The sequence below is a fragment of the Sinohyriopsis cumingii genome, chromosome 16 (genome assembly GCF_028554795.1).
Source record: "Sinohyriopsis cumingii isolate HCF-2022 chromosome 16, ASM2855479v2, whole genome shotgun sequence".
In the NCBI taxonomy this organism is placed as follows: domain Eukaryota; kingdom Metazoa; phylum Mollusca; class Bivalvia; order Unionida; family Unionidae; genus Sinohyriopsis; species Sinohyriopsis cumingii.
This window is the reverse complement of record NC_142976.1, coordinates 56,086,869-56,104,780: the sequence shown is the minus strand read 5'-3', so window position 1 is coordinate 56,104,780 and position 17,912 is coordinate 56,086,869. Positions and strand designations below refer to the sequence as shown.

The following is a 17,912-nucleotide window of genomic DNA, read 5'->3' as shown; positions in this document are numbered from 1 at the left end:
ATATATATATATATATATGGGATAGTGGACATGAAGAGTACGGGTGGAGAAATGAACAGAGATGGTTAATTTTTGACGGAAGGGAGAATGACGGGTGGAAATATATATATATATATATATATATATATATATATATATATATATATCCCCATCCTTAGAATCCTCTACGCTCATCTTTTCAGAGATTTTCGCCCGTATTATCTTGCTAAGATCAGAGAGAGAGAGAGAGAGAGAGAGAGAGAGAGAGAGAGAGAAAGGGAAGGAGAGAGAGAAAGGGGGGGGGGGTCGCCTTTGGATATTTTCATAATTAATTATAATCGATTCTTAGAACATTATATGTTTAAGAAACAACAACATGGTTTGCAACTTTGTATCATTCATTATATAAACACTGTAGATAGATCCCAAGGCAAGTGCACACATACCGTTACGACGAACTATATTCTTGTAGGTTACTTGGTGTAAGTTCATTTTCAGTGTTTTCATCCAGAGCAAATTATTTTTCTCTCTCATTCCAGATTCCTGCGCAGTTTATCCGCTATGCGGGGGTGGGGGGTGGGGGTGCAGAAAGCAGAAAGGATTTGCGATGATATTGTGTACCATATTAAATTCATTTAAAAGACGGGGATTATTAATCGTTTTTATCATTAATTTCATACATCACTAATGATCAATGTGTGAAAATTCATGATTGATCTAGAATCAACTGCAGAGGGTCGCAAGAATGTTTATATATGCGTATTATTACGCCATGAGCGGTGATCACAATTTGATATACCATTGGTATATCAAATTGATCTCTCTCTCTCTCTCTCTCTTATATTATATTATATATGTGTGTGTGTGTGTGTGTGTGTGTGTGTGTGTGTGTGTGTGAATTGTCTCGCACAAAAGCAAGATGTCACAACTTTTCGAAGTAGGCGTATGTAGTAATACTGGTGGCCACATTTATGGTCAAAAGAGACATAGATACATGGTTTACGGACAAGAAGAAGAGCTATTAACTTTGGTTATGTTCGTAATTTTTCACTGCAGTGGAAATAACACTTGCAATAATTTCTGTATGATGAAGTCGAAGTCGAGAGAAATCACAGCCAATGCGTAGACAAACGGAAAAAAGGAGACAGGTCTAGCGAGATTGAGATTGATATTGGCAGATATATTCAAAGAATGCTAAATCAAAAATATCAAAATGTATCATGAATCAATTAGAATGAAAAGGCAGTCAATATTATATATGCAGCAAAAGTTTAATAAAAGTATAAGTCACAAATATTCATCCAGAAATACAAGAGATCACGTGTTTACAATCTGATATGACCATGACACATCAGAAAATACAAACAGGCTGATGTCAGAGTTGCCGAAAAATTGGTAAACGATATTGATATATATATATATATATATATATATATATATATATATAAGTCATACCAATAATATAGATACATGGAACAAAACTGAATAAATGTTAATACACACTATTATAAAAAGTCACGGTCTTCTGAGTAAACACTGTCTTCTGGATTTCAAGGGTAAATACAGCCCTCTCAAAATCAATAATCGCGAAAACTATATAATCAGCTTCGAGAAGTTTGAACAAGTAAAATTTCGCTCTCACCTTTAATATCACCCGAATAGCATGATCAAAATAATATGTTATATAAATGAATTACATTCTAATATCGATGGAATGTGATAGTATTCTCTTTACCTATATGTTAATAATATCGAGGAGCTTGAAGCAGATAAGGGCTTTCATGTTTGTTCCAGTTTTTATTCGTTTCTTTCCACATACTTAATTAAAATAAATGTGTGGGACTAAACGATATATCTATTATAAAATGACTACTTATGACTATTAATTATAAATTAAGATTAGGGAGCAGGAAGTATTTACTGGCGGATGGAGATTTGATTACAAATCATACTGATGACAAAATCAATCGGTCTCTCGATGCAATTCCACAGAGTATCATTCTCCATCGTGAGATGCATACTTTTACCCAACCAGTAGCTTCACACACACACACACACACACACACACACACACACACACACAATTTTTGTGTCAGGATATGGAAATTTACGTCACTATCCTACAAAACAATGTATCCCATCTTCATTACAAAATGTCCACTCCCATATTGCACTTGTATAGGTACAACTGCCGCTTGGTGCTCAAGTATTGGAACATATGTCACTGAACTGTCTCGACACCTTTACTACCAATCGCAACGTCACTCGCTTTCTTCCCCCCCCCATAAAACAAAGAACATAAGCATGTAAAAGACCAATGAGTTTTAGACTGTCCCTCATAAAAATGTAAAAGTTGCATTAATTAATCTTATCGGTTAACAGAAAACGTTTTCATATAACAAGTCCACACACACACACACACGCACGCGCTCTGCACATGGTCTTTCAGGGCTTCTTGCACTGACAATATTATCCAGGACCGCAGCAGTTTACGAAGATTTTCTAAATTCATTGTCATGTTATATATGACAAAATATTTAAAAAACACCTCTGGAAACAGTTAATCAGCATGCCATTAGGAAATTAGCAAATGTTTACTTTACCTTTCCTCTCAAATTATTATGCCAGTAAATTATCTCCTGTATCTGTAGATTCGCCTAAAGTTTATATTTTTTGTCGAGTGTTGACATTTACAAACCTGGAGGAAATATAGTGTTGGTACTCAAAGCCAGTTCAATGCATATCATTATTTTCTTTTTCAATTAAATATGATATGGTGCACAGAGAGAAAATACCAGTAGTATTGTTTATGCCATGCCATTGCCTTCATACAATACAACAAGACAGGGAGAACATAAAAAGCATTATTCTTGTTCGTTATTTTCTTTCAATCTATAATGGTTTAGTAGAGGAAAATGTCAAACGACCTCAAGCACTCATCGCTAGATAATGACACCAAGGATAATAAAACGTCTGCTGTCATATATAGGCAGAAAACAAAGACCTCTTTTTCAACGTATCATTGCTGGTTATTTCTTGGCAAAAGCCTGGATGATGTCAACAGGAAATGGGAAAATGATAGTAGAATTATTCTCTGCAGCAATGGTGTTAAGCGTCTGAAGGTACCGGAGTTGAAGTGCCGAGGGCGACTCAGACATGATATCAGCAGCCTCCTTTAGAGCACGTGATGCTTTCATCTCTCCCTCTGCTGCAATCACCTACAATGTGTAATAAATAATTATATCATGATCATTATATATATTTCCAAGGCAATCTTTATACAAGAGACTTTTTATAAAAATATAGGGCAGCAAAGGTGATCAATTTAGCACAGAAAGCGACATTTATCATTTTCCAACACAGAAATGTTAAATTTTAGTAATATGCCTGGCTAACAGGACCTGAAAGAATATTGTTTAGCAGTCTTGATTTAACCATAAATAATTAATTTTATCTAATTTACGGCAAGTATAAAACTAACTCTTAGAATAGTGAACATAAATTGCATTGAGGGCCAACAAGATAAACCATACAAAGCACCATATGGTCAGTTTAGTTGATGCCAAAATAATTTATAACAGCATATTTTACACACATATTCAAAAATGTTTTCGCTTTCACATCTCATACACTCAAACTTTAAGAAAAATAAGGATGGGAAAACGCCATCTTTGCTTCGGTAGCTTCTGTATGACAGAACCAATTGGACAATTTTCAGCTAATTGAGTATTCTAGTAACTTTTATTGCACAAGATCAAAACTGTACGCTGAATCTTAGCACTATACTACGTGAATTAGATTTGTTTCTATATTTATTTATGTTAAGTGCCACATGTACCATCAATACAATACTTCGAGCAAACTATGCGACAAAATTAAACATAAGGGAGGAATTTTAATGCAGAAAAATGTCATTGATTGCCTAGTGTTATCATCAATTATCGAATTTAGCACATACATTGATAAATTATTCGATTATTTGATTAATCATGCCAGCCATAATTAGTAATAATATATTCATGGTAAACGAAGTCTGCTGGTTAGAAAACCTGGTGGAGTTTTTTTTCTCCAAATATTAAAAGAATCATCCCCATGCTTTTAATTTCAATTTGTTTGACAGTCAGCGGCAGTACGTTCCTAATTTGAATATATTCAAATAAAGTTATTAAATTTTGTATCTGTGTAAAATGTTTCAATTTAATATTTATTTCAACCGAAACATTATCATTTTTATAAATTTATTTGTAGGTTTTCCTACTGATTTTATATATGTATTTATTTACCTTAGCGCGAGCTTCACGCGAAGCCTCTGCCTCGGCTGCCATGGCTCTCTGCATTTGAACTGGGAGACGGACATCCTTACTGAAATTCACAATAGAAAAAGAAGAATGATCAGTTTATCAAGTTCAATCTTGATCGTGCATTGAACGCCAATGCTGATCTATTTCAATTTGTTTAATGTGCGTGCTCCGTTTGAAAATTTATGATAAATTTCAACCTGACAATGTAGCATACATGAGAACAACCATCGTCTTGCGCCAAATGTTATAATACACTATGTTCCTTTTTAACCCGTGGCTGCCAGAAACAAGAGTTCCTCATTTTTCGTGAAAATGCATAAAACATACATCATCAGCAACACAATGTAACAATCTCTTGCACATTAAAGAATGTCAATAGTGACTGCTCATGACAGCGAAACTTAGATCGACTCATTCTTACAGCATCAATGTCATGTTGGGTCAACAATGCCAGAAACATGGAGGTTGCAGTAATTGGTCAAGCAGGTTTATACATCTTCATGTGAAACGGGAAGATCGAATCTTACCGAAAGCAGTCACAAGTGAAAAGAGAGCAATGCCGATTTTCGCATGTGGTTTGAACAATGAATATATCATGACATTTAAATTTTAATTGTAATTAGTGAAATGTTGTTTATGTAAATGAATAAAAGAGGAATTTACTCATTAAAAAAAAACAAGCAGCATACCAAACTAAAAAAAAAAACCACTTACATTTCGACTCTCTCCACCTTGACGCCCCATGGATGAGTCGCAGCATCAAGCGTCTCCTGCAAAAATATTGAATACAGTGTAAGGGTTATAAAATATTGAAATAAATGACACGTTTAGGTTCATTGGTAGTGGTGTTTTTCAACACATTTAGGTAGAGGGGCTCTAGTGGTTTTCGACACATACAGACTTTGACAGTTTAACTGTACCAAGACAAGCTGAGTAAATAGCCTTGTCCAATCAAAAATCACAGCTGCCAATCGGGTCTTGGATGATAGAACCAGCACTCTTCTGGTCACAAGTTCCAGGTCTTCTGGCCACAAGTTCCAGGCCTTAACCACTCATACGTATAGATGCTATTTCTCCTTCCCGCACAAAAGTAGAGTGATAGATTCAAAAAATGCAAAACTCGACAGACGAACATTCCAAAATACAAGAACAAAAACAATACACACAATATGCTATTAGATAGATGTGTATAGCTGCATCCAAATAAATGCATGAATGAACATCTATATAGACAATTCGATCATTTAAAAAGTTTCTGATGATAATATAACCCGACAACGGATTCATTTAATTATTTCACATGCAAAGCAAACGTAATGATATGCATAAATTAATGAATCGCTTGCAATGTACCTCCAAGGTATTACTAATGTGCTCTCTATCACTCAACACCTCAGTAAGAGCTTTGGTTCCCAGTATGTTCCGCAGTGTCGTGGCTGCCAGAAGTTTTGTCGAAGACTGAGCGTCAGACACATTGATAATGGACATGGTGGGATCGAAAACACGGGCGTAAAATACGGCGTCCACGGCTACCGTCACCGAATCTTTAGTCAAGATCTGTGAATAATTTAAATTTTTTGGATAAGTAAATTCTATATAACTCGTCTTTAATTACCATCATCATCATCGTCTCATATTGTCATCATCATCTCGTACTGTCAACATCATCGTCAAACACCATGGTCATCATCATGAACATTATTAAAACAAAAAATAAATTCCCAAATTAAAGTGTCTTTCACAATTGTATCTAACAATTAAAGAACATTTATATTGAAAAACATTCCAAGTAGTATATATATATATATATATATATATATATATATATATATAGAGAGAGAGAGAGAGAGAGAGAGAGAGAGAGAGAGATTTAGTATCAATTTACGGTGATGAAGACCTACGCTGTGATTCCAATGTATTGTATTTCAGTTAGTGTACTGGCATTTTTACAATGAAACAGTTGCAGTCATTCCGTTATATTTCAATTTATATTAGGTCACTGGTTTAGAAATAATTTTACCTCTTGCGGTGGAATATCATAGGAAAAAGTTCTCAAATCCACACTTCTGAAGGTGTCAACACATGGAAACAGGAAGAAGATACCTGGAATGTTATACCACATAATATAATGAAAACAAAACGAACTTAGACCAATATACCGAGAGAGAGAGAGAGAGACAGACAGACAGAGAGACTGCCAGACAGACATGGAGACATGTTTTCATATAGCAACTGTAACAAAATTAATCAATACATCGTGTACTCATCCGTCTATCTTTACATCCATCTCATCCATCCACATTTTCGTTCTTACTCCAAACGTACATGCACAAAATGCGCACATAAAATGTAATTATATAAAATTTGTGCGTACGCAGAATACAATTGTTTTATTTATAAGTGATATTTATAAGTGACATGTGAAATACGGACAGGCGGAAGTAAAGACAAGCAGACAAACAAACAAAAATATAGAATGTGTACCTGGTCCGACGGCGCCTCCTTGCTTGACCCGACCCAATCGGAAAATGACAGCTCTCTCATACTCTTGTACTATCTGTACATTGCAAAATATACATTCCTGAATATGATTTTCTGGAAAATCGGCGGAATTTGTTTTATCCTTTCTTTTGTGGCATTTGTATGATTAATGTATTTCAATGTAAGAGTGAATACAGGTTTCAGTGGATGACGTTCGCATCTATGTTTTCAAGTTATTCACTTAATGATGCATTTCGTCGTCATTACAATTATCATCATCGTCGTCGGCAGTATTAGAATCTATATTGAAAAAGTATGTACAATTATCAACACAATCACTACAACTCCTTGCTTTACTTTCATTATCACCGTTATTATTGTAGTTATTATTATTATTATTATTATTATCATTATTATTATTATTTAAACATTAAAACTTACCTTGATAGCACATATGAGAGAGAACGGAAAGAAGAGTATCAAAGTTAAAACTGATATCCCCAATAGTATACAACCGCAACAGCCGATGTCCCCATCGGGTTCAATCTCTTGCTCTCCTGTCAATAGAACAAAAATCAATAATTCATATAATATAATTAAAAGTCCATAGAGAGACTGACGCTCTACTGTCGAAAAGGGACTTCCAAAAATCCAAGATAAGTCACTTTCCTTTTTCTAGTACTGAAACCGTCTCTGTTGTTCATGATAGACTTCAACAGGATTCGGTGTATTCTTTTAAATATATCCAAAAATTTGGTTATATAATAAAATATATTCATACTTGTTTATGTTGTCTTGCTTACAAACCAATACAAATAAAATTAATTTTACCATTATGACCCTATAAGGTCTTGTTTTAAAAACTCATTCATACACGTGAGGATATGGCGGTAGTCAGATCCGCATCATTTTAATTCAGTAACAATTGTATTGCACGAAGCGTTTTTAATGAAAACCCATATTTGTCAGTGCCACCTTCATACCAGAGGTGTAGTGGTAACACGATTGTAGAGATATTACGGAACATATCATTGCCATTTGAATCGAACTGGGTCAATGGAGAGTGATAACTCATTCTATTGTGCTATAAAACGATGCTACATATTGTAAAACGAGGGCAGCACAATTTACATAAATAATGATTATCAGATTGTGTGTGTGAGAGAGAGAGAGAGAGAGAGAGGAGAGTCCCCAAACATCGGCGCCCACCCCATATCACCTCTAAACATATTTAGGCTTACATCAGTAAAAGTTAACAGCTGACCACTATATGTTTGTCCCCCCCCCCCCACACAGTAGAGCTTTTATAATATGTACTACCTAAACTAGATCTATATTTTGTTTATTGACTCATCTAGAAAATATATATTTTCACGGCACCACCAATCGACAATAATCCTTAATACCCCCTCCCCGAAAAAAAGTCTTATTAAATGTCACGGGGGGGGGGGGATATTGGGGGGGTGTCATCAACAATTTAGCATTAACTCGGATATCCAACAATCCTTTTGCTTGAACGAAGTTCCATTATTACTAATTTAATTTGCTACTACTACTAGCAACATATTTCTGGTCAAATGTCTTACAATATCAAACTTTATATGTCACAAGAGCAAAGAATTGTGTTCTGGTCGATGTTCAATGAGGAAACTTCCAATAATAAACACGTCGGAATGGCAATGAATATACAAAAGTGTAAACTTACTTTTGTTAGCTGCGCTACTCATCTTCAGCTGGAGAAAAAAAAAATAGAAAAATAAAATAAACTTGTTGCAAAGGTTAAGTTTTGTAGGGCAAACATTATTACAATGTACTCGAGCGTGTTTAATATCAGTTCCCGATGACAGACGATATTTCTGTGACGTCATCGACAGCAACAATGGTCCCCACAATCTCATTTTACTATTGAGTGCACAAGATGAATCGCGGTTTAAAAATAATCCCCCCCCCATGACCTAAATACTCCCCCTCAAATGATCTAAATAATCCATCAATAGAAAGTTTAGTCGACAGGCCCTCTGTCAGTGTTTCTAGCAACAAGTATTCTAATTTTGTTTCTGTACGCCTTGATAAAAATGAAATATGTTGGAATTATCATATACAGCCAGCAATCGGGCTTGTGTACCATATGGGTACATGTTAGTGATATTAATGAGAAAGGTATATTCTTGTATCTCTAACGTCAGATGTGGCACTAGGGTCCAGGGACGGCATTTGCATGTGCTGTAAAATTGATTTAGCCTATATACGACAATTAACAAGCCCATCAAATTTTGCGACCCCACTGCCCGGAAAAAAGTTGAAATGACGTCCCTGCTAGACTCTGGAAAAGATCTCGTCGCAAATAAGTAAGGGCTCAAGGAAATCAATTTTACGGGACACCTGGCCTGAGGATCAAAAAATGCGAGTCTGAGTTTGAGGGTGAGTTTGAATCCTCGGCCAGTTTAATTTGTCATTTGGTTTTGAAAAGAAGAAAAAAGACGTCAATAATAAGTTCCAATAATTCACTGGAATGAAATACGAAACATATTTGTTCAAATGTGTTCAATATAGGTTGTTAACATTATGATCAGAAAGATATAACCTCCATTTCGTTAGTTGCTTTATCTAGTGGTAAGTATGGTCACTTCTCGCTTAACAGTACCAAGTTCAAATCCTGCCACATAAATATATGATTTTATTCATGTTTTTGTTCTTCTTTGTGTGTTTCTTGCATTGACTAGGGAAATAGAATCGTGCCATTACTGATATTCTCCGTGCGATATACACAAAACACAGTAGAATACGCACAGTACAAGGCGGACATTATCGGGCAGGATACGGTAAGAAATATGCTATTCCACTCTGCTGAACACCAAAATAAAAGTGAAATAACGGATATATTTAAATTCGTGTGTTTCACAAATTAACACTAAAGTCATTTCTCTAGTGGCTGTTCACTCCCTCGATGAAATAAAGATGTAATGACCAAGATGTGCACACAAAAAAAAAAAACTTAATCTCTTCACTGAAATCTAGTTGCCTGTGTGTACAAGTTCTTTCATATACACATACTCTCCACTTTATCTACTGTTAATTAATCAAGAATAATTAATTAAAAAAATACAAGGTCAAGACATGCTGGTCAAGCCCACGATCAAAGTCTGGCTACGAAAATTGTGACCTTGACATGCAAGGTCAAAGGGAGAGTGATTATTTATAAACACAACCCATCACTGAGCTGAGGAAGTACAACTCTATATTTAAAAAGAACTGATATGAAATTTGTCTTTGGATGTGTTTTGATCCTAATTTCAGACGGGCTAGCACGCGTTTCACAGAATAAACTGCTTTTGCTTCATAGTGATTCTTTTCAAGTTGAAAGAAACTCCATCAATGAATTAGGAAATATAAGCAAATTATACAAAACCCAAAGCAAAAGTCTATAACAGTGACTTTGACCCTCCCAAGTAAAAGAGGCGAGGGAGTATAATGAATTATGGATTTACTTAACTTCATAATTATTCGTACTAAGTAAGACGAGAATATATCAAGGATTTCGGAAAGCAACTGAAAACAATTTAGCCCAAAACTTTCATGCAAATTTTATATCAATATGACCTTGACCCATAGCCTGAAAGGCCGAATATGTATATATATGATTTTTTTAAATACTGAAAATATATCAAGGGTCTGATAACAAATATGCAAAACATCCCACACAATTTTTATATAATAAAACCTTAATGAAATAGTGAACCGTAACCGCCGCTAGTAAAGTAGCTACTACGTTTGCATCTCACTAACATCTTCTCTCTCTCTCTCTCTCTCTCTCTCTCTCTCTCTGTGTTTAATGTTTAGGCCTATACGTACGCATGTATATTTCCTACATACTCATCTTGGTATAATGGAGATGAAAATATGAGGAACTGTTATTTAGTCATTATTCCGTGTATAATTTTACCACATACGACAAAAAACAAAAGTAATATGTTTAAACGATATTATTTTGCGAAACGCTCAATACATCTTATTCGTTTGATCCAATTCAAAAGAATGACTGTCATTTCATAAATATATGAATTTATTTTTGAACATCTAGGAAAAAAACTCTGAAAAACAAACCATGTTGTAAAATCCAGTGATTTCCTTTGAAAAAAAAAAATTGTATTTTTTTTTTTTTTTGCAGGAACATTGTGATTTTTGCGTTATCTTTGAGTGTTTGCCTTAGTTAGGAAATCTCGAGATTTTCCAATGATGCCCAATACTCATAATACATACATGGGAATCGATGAATATCAATTAGCAGCTGACCCAAGCGCTGGACGAGCACCAGCTAATGGAATTGGCGATATTACAATTAGGCCCACTGTAATTTGAATAATTAGTTTCGCATGCATTTCATTCTAACATTTAAATAAAAAATACAAAATCGAATCATACGCCAGTAATCTGAGCAAACTAAAAATTGAAACCCTCTGTAAATCATCCCTAGGGCAAACTGTAATCAAGATACCTTGCTGGAAAAAGTGTTGTCCTTGCACATGAATGCAAATGCAGTGCTGTGCTAATAATTATGCCATGTACATTGGAGTCTGACAATTTTATTTCCAATCGTGTACCTATTTTATCAGACCGATAAATCAGCCCTTCAACCGTGATGATATCGTCCATCAGTATCAACACATATTTTTTTTTTTGTGGGGGGGGGGGGGGGAATATATGGGACTATTTTATGTGTCGAGCCTAGTGATGCGTACTTGCATTATTTTGTTAAGGAGCGTTTTATAAACGGTTAACCGAGCTGATAATGAATCATAAAGGGTTGCAAAGCAGAGGTCAAGTACAGCGAATTAAACAACCCATTTCATGGACAATTATCACCTCGGTCCAAGAGATGCGATCAGTTTAAGAGCTTCAGTATTGATTTGATTATCGTATTTCCGCATAACATGTTGAACTTGTACATTGATTTAGAAACCTTACATGTGTATCAGGGCGTATACTTGGTATGCTACAACAGATCTGTAGACACACTAAACACAAGCATACTGCAAAAGGTAAAGCGTCATAATTTCATAATAAAGTGGTTGTACTTACCTGTGTGATATCTACCAGTTGTATGACAGTTATCCCGCCACCTTTTTCCACTTATAACCCAGTCAGAGGTATGTGATGTAGCTATCACTATCAATGTGTATGTCACATGAATTTAGTGTATTGTGTGGCTCTGACGTAGATAGTCGGAGACCACGAGACTTACACCGATGTCTATTTATAGATGACATATATTGTGTGTATTGTGGAGCTGGCAGCTTTTATTAATGTGTTGAATTAGCCGGGAGTGGCTTAGCAACCAGCGTCATAATGTAAACATAGCACAAAGTACTATTATTGGAATGCTATCTCTCTCTCTCGAACTCGAACTAATACGGTTCGCTGGTAAGTCGGATCACAATCAATGGGTTGCCAGTTCGAATTCTGCTCAGAGCAGCCCAGGAGCTGCGGTGTCGCAATGATTATTGAGCTGTTCTCATAATCAGTGGGTTACGGGTTCCAATCAAATCCAAATGCGTCCTGAAACTGAACTTAGCGTGCCGGACTCGCAATCAGAGAGATACGTGCGCTGCATGATATTTACCGAAACTAACAGTGATGAAATTATGAAACGTCTCGTGCTAAACAAATTTAAGCATTTGTCATAACCGTGCATATAACTGGGTCTCTTCTCCATTAATACTGATTAGAAATTATACAAGTTTAGCAGCAAGGAGGGTGAACAGACCATTTTTAGGAGTGTCTATATTTGAAAATAAGCCTACCTACGAAAATACAAATAAAAGGTCAATAACGCCAAACCGAAGCCTCTAACCTACCGAGATTTTCTTTAATTGGATAAGCTCATTTTGTTACTTTATCTTTCTCGCTCGTGTTTTCAAATTTGTATGCGTGTTTGTTTACCCACCCGGACACTCATTGTTGGTCGTCAAATGTGCACCGATGTGTGCAGCCACATTTGAATGCAGATAATTGCAGCTTTTAATGAATAGGTGATATCAGCCTTTCAATAGAAAATAAATATCATAACGGGTGATGGGCTGATTTATCGGCCTAGTCGTCAACCTCCCTGCTGCTGTTTCTTAACCAAATATTTTTTATCAAGACCTACGCGATATCGCGACCGAGGATCATGTAAATTTATCGTGTGGGATAGCTTGCGCAGAAATTTTTGAACTTAATTATATCCATATCCCCTGAACACTGATGAATATTTCGTAGAGTATTTGTATCGACTCCATTAAACGAAACTAAAATAGCACAGTTATCTATGATCACTTTAGGTATTTGTGTATATCGCTGAGTAACATATATAACATCTGGGTTTTTTTTGTGTGCCTGGCTCGAGCGAATATCTGAGTTGGATTTGATTGTTTGTCCAGCATCACATCATCGTATACTACGAGATTATTAATAAATCTATCAAGGTCATCCACAGATGGGGCTTCATCAATATCGGTGATAAAATCAATAATAACATTACCGTCCTCGAACAACAATTTTGCCTTTTCATTAAAATCTTTAAGCACATCGTATCATCGCTGATCATCTACGGATGGTGCCACTAAACACAACTTATCTCACTTAAGCCATCTCGTTATCAGATTAAGCAACAATTGCGTCTTACCAGACACAGATAAAGAGGCCCCGAGTGGCGGAGTGGTCTAAAGCGCTCACCGTTCCGGATCACTGCCATCTCACCTCTGTCTGCGTGGGTTCGAGTCTCAGGCTCGGCTAACGTGGATACGTGAGCAAACCTGACAGTAGCTTCTCGTGGATAGGTGGTTCTTCCCGTGGTTTTCCAGGGTTCTTCCTCCACCAATTATACTGGCCACCATGTATAGCCTATCTTGTGCTGAAAAATGGCGTTAAACCCTACAACAACAACCAGACCCAGATGGACCTATGATAATTGCTCTGATAGAATTTGGTAGCACTGGATGATGTTTGAATGGCTCTTGCGTTCGTGTCGCTGAAAAATCAATGGCATCCATGTTGTAGAAATATGGTAAATGATATGAATTTATATTGTGTTCGATGCAGAGCATCCACCTATGATAATTGCTTTGATAGAATCTGGTAGCGCTGACAAATGGATTAACAACAATAAAAAAAATTAAAATGCGTGCGCTTACAGCCAAGTGTGTGAAATGTGGTACAATAAAAATACAAATTTATCTCTCTTGACAAGTCAAGGAAAATAGGTGGTGATATCACTGCTTCATTAGGAAAATTACCAGAAGCTCCATGGGCTAAATACACAGGACAAAAACAGTTTCCTGAAAATAAGTATTGTGGTCCTGGAGCCCGACTTGATATCCAACTTGACGAGCGAGATCAACCAAAACCTGGAAAGTATCGAATAAATGCATTGATTAAACATATCACGTTCCTGATGTAGCGTATAAAAATAAGGATTTACAACATCGACATATTGCAGATGTGAAGCTGATTCACTCGTTAAATTCCATAAAAAACTTGCATGCTTCCTATTGAAATTCGCGATGACAGGTAAACTAGTGCTAGGGGCTGGTAATTAATCAACAGATTATTATTATTATTATTATTATTATTATTGAATCGATTTTTTATAGCCCAAGAGGATATTGTAGGGGCAGAGTAGCGAATAGTAAACTTGCTGATGCAGTAAATGTCACCGGTTCTGTTCCTAAAAATTGGATAGCATGACAGGATATGTCAAATCTACCTACCATCACCTAAATAAATTCAGTACGCATATTTTGATGTCAGCGCTCCCAATGAAGTTCATCAAACAGATATTTTATTTTTACCACACGATACCATTAAAACACGTAGCCGTCAATCACGCAGATACAAATACGCGTTAACTGCCGTTGACGTTGCAAGTAGATATAAAGAAGCAGAACCACTATCAGCTAAAACAGCAACTGAACGAATTTATCAACGAGGATCCTTGCGATGGCCACATAGGCTACAGGTTGCTCCTGGCAGATAATTTCTTGGTGTAGTATCATCTCTGATGAAAAAACATAACGTCGAAGTCAGACGAGGACATACCGCAATTCATAGCGATCAGGCAATTGTTGAACGATTTAATCGAACACTAGCTAAGCTGGTATTTTTATATATCAGTATGCGCAGGAAATATCCCTGAACAAATTTCAGAAAGATATGAGATATCGTGAATGGGTTGCAAGACTACCAAGTGTAATAGCATTAACTAATGAAATTACTCGTGCAATTTCTATGAAACCCATTAATGCGATCACATAAAACATATACCAATACAACGACATGACTCCTTCTCAAAACAATCAGTACTAAGTAATGTGACTGCAATATATTTATATGAAGCTGGTGAACTTGAAGGTGGTAGAAAAAGAGCAACTGATCCTATTTCGAGTGTGACGACACATACAATTTCTGGTGTAATAAGATCCACGGGGAGACCAGCAAACTACAGACTAGATTCAACTGCTCTTCAACGTGGATTTGTACATGAACAATTACAAGTAATTCCTGAAGACACACAATTACCACCATATTCACTTTTGTGAACTAGCGACCCGACGTTGATTACACTCGAGACAAGTCAGCATCACATTTTCGCGCGTGTGACCAAGACTACTATTAGTTCTATCTACGGTAAACTGTCAAGGATTATTATTTGAAAATCGCTACAACATTACTGTGTTTCAGCTCGCACAATGATTATTCTGTCGTTGTTTCAGCGTCATGATAAATTCAGGATCGAGATCAAAGTCGCGCTTATCTTTTTATGTCACACTGTTTAAAACTATTTTTGTTTTGTTTAACTAGATCGTCGTTAATTTCCAGAGTTTGATTATTAGCAGCAGAGAGGACGAACAGCCTCTAATTGATTCACTCTCTATTTCAAATAATAAGCCTTCCTCGAAATCGCAAAAAAGGGTTCGAAATGAACGTCCTTCTTGAAAATCATTAATAAAAAAAGGATTGCGGTGACTGAGTGCAAAGTATGAGACTTCACTCTTGTTGCTGCTATTAATTAAAAAAAGTTATATCAAATAATGGTTCCTACGGAATCTTATGCTGCCCGGTTAGCTCGAGAGCCACTAGAAGCAATATGACATTTTTTCCCGTAAGAGATTCTTCAGAAAAAGCTACAAAAACGGCAAGAAGCCCAAGTTGAATACGCAAAAGATACAAAACAGTTATTGAAACCCGTTACTAAAGTTAATGAAAGCATTCCAGCAGCTACTGAAAGTCTTCTTCCATCAGTCAAGCAAACCGCTGAACAAATTGCAAAGATAGCTGCAGCTCAACCTCAACTTGAAGATGAAGGTGAAGAAACACTTGAAGGTGGTGTTGGTGAAAAACCAAACATGGAAAAGGAAGAATTGATTTTAGGGAGACATTTGCTAAGAAAAAGGTATACAAGAAATTCAAAAATATAAATTGAAAACTAGACAGGATAAGGCCAAGTTTGGTGAGTTTGTGCCGAAAGTTTTCCTTTCAGAGATCAATTTTTAAAACCTGAATACGTTAACAAAGTAAATAGTGACGCATGGAACGATTGGGTGTTTAAAATAAATCAAAATGTTGATTATATAGACAAAGAAGATATTTATTATAATATTTATCCAGAAGGAGCAAAAAGTCATAATAAAAAACTAAAAGAACAAAGACAGCAAGAAAGAGAACAAAAAACAAAAGGAAAGGGAACAAACACAAAAGGAAAAGGAAAAAAAAAAAACAAAAGGAAAGGGAACAAAAACGAGAACAAAAACAAAAGGAAAAGGAACAAAAACGAGAATAACAACAAAAGCGACGACAAGAACGACAACAAAAAACTTCACAGCAAGAGTCTTCCTATCAACTTCCTCTTCCACTGGAACAAACAGAAAAAGAATCGACTTAAGACTTTTATAAACTATATGGAGAACCTACAGAAGGAGAATTTTACGATGAGCCTGACATTGGTGCTACTGCTAGTGGTTTGGGAAGTGGTCTTGCTGCTTGTTCTAACAATATCATCAATGACGTACAACGGTTAGAAGTTCTCATAGGAGGAGCGCGTGCTGGTAATAATTCTCCGGAAATAACTAATGAAGCGGCTGATATCTGTCAGCAATTATTCACAGGTGGTATCATTGATAGTAGCGTTTACCGAGAACTTATTGATGAACTCGTTGATGATTATAGCGATTAGATAAATGGCAAGTAAAATAAGATGATCATACACAATAGTCAACATGGACCTATCACGGTCAGAGCAATAAACTCACGATTACCAACCTACACAGCAATTTACGGAGATGTGCTTGGTGATGTTGTTCAGGGATTATTCAGGAGGATAGCTCCAAAAGTAGCACCTGTTGCAAAACAATTATCAATGAAGGCTATTGACGTTGTTCGTGAAAAAGCTTCTGGTGCAATTGTTAACGTTGCTGGTAAGGCGTTCTCGGCAATCAAAAAAAGACTAGCACGACTAATAAGAAGAAAATCACAAACAGTAAAATTACCAAGTACTGAAGCCATGCTTGCAAATGTTAGTAAAATAATAAATCAAGCTGCAAATAAGAAACTGGCAGCGCTAGCAGATCAAGGACTCGGTGAAGCAAGGCATAATACAGCAAGTTTAATACCAGGAAGCTGAGTTTTCTAAAGGCGTTAATCCTCGTGTTAGACGAAAATAATTATAATAAAAATGTTTAAGCGCATATCAGACACAGCATTTGACATGGAAGCACCTGTCCTTAAAGATGAGTCTGTGCATGATTATCAATTTTATTCGTATGATGCACGACTACCAAATCAACAGGGAAGAATTGAATTACAAGTCCATGATACAAGCATATACTTTTTACCCGCTGAGGCTTTTATCGAGGTTGAAGGTGAAATTATAAAAACAGATAATGCTGCATATGCAGCTGGGGCTGAAATTGGTTTTGTCAACAACCGCATCATGGCACTGTTTGATAGCGCTACTTATTTGATTGATGGAAAAAATATTGAGACAATTCAGAAAGATGTTGACGTTACTACAACAATAATATGACTAGCAAGATACTCTGATGATTATACAAGAGCAGCAGGTCCCACAGTGATGTTTGTAAAAGACAATTCTGACGCCCCTGAAAGCGATCAGTA

The 17,912-nt window shown here is 36.1% G+C and overlaps 1 protein-coding gene across 1 annotated transcript; it reads right to left on the bottom strand.

The window, feature by feature from the left end:
- Window positions 1-1,231: 1,231 nt before the first annotated feature.
- On the bottom strand, window positions 1,232-11,986 carry LOC149780460 (mechanosensory protein 2-like). Its single transcript, XM_089937401.1, has 9 exons — window positions 11,841-11,986; window positions 8,467-8,494; window positions 7,203-7,318; window positions 6,765-6,837; window positions 6,301-6,383; window positions 5,634-5,837; window positions 4,995-5,050; window positions 4,263-4,341; window positions 1,232-3,197 (listed from the first exon to the last, which is right to left on the bottom strand). The coding sequence occupies exons 2-9, from the start codon at window positions 8,486-8,488 to the stop codon at window positions 3,009-3,011; spliced, it is 822 nt and encodes a 273-aa protein (XP_089793527.1). The 5' UTR covers window positions 8,489-8,494; window positions 11,841-11,986; the 3' UTR covers window positions 1,232-3,008.
- Between the last annotated feature and the right edge of the window lie 5,926 nt (window positions 11,987-17,912).

Bases quoted from the DNA above. Each gene is read 5' to 3' on its own strand.
- LOC149780460 (XM_089937401.1), bottom strand. From the start codon at position 8,488: ATGAGTAGCGCAGCTAACAAAA. The intron at 4,342-4,994 runs GTAAGTGGTTTT...TGTGAATTTCAG, and splicing joins AAGGTGGAGAGAGTCGAAAT to TAAGGATGTCCGTCTCCCAG. The intron at 3,198-4,262 runs GTAAATAAATAC...TACACATTGTAG, and splicing joins CGCGTGAAGCTCGCGCTAAG to GTGATTGCAGCAGAGGGAGA.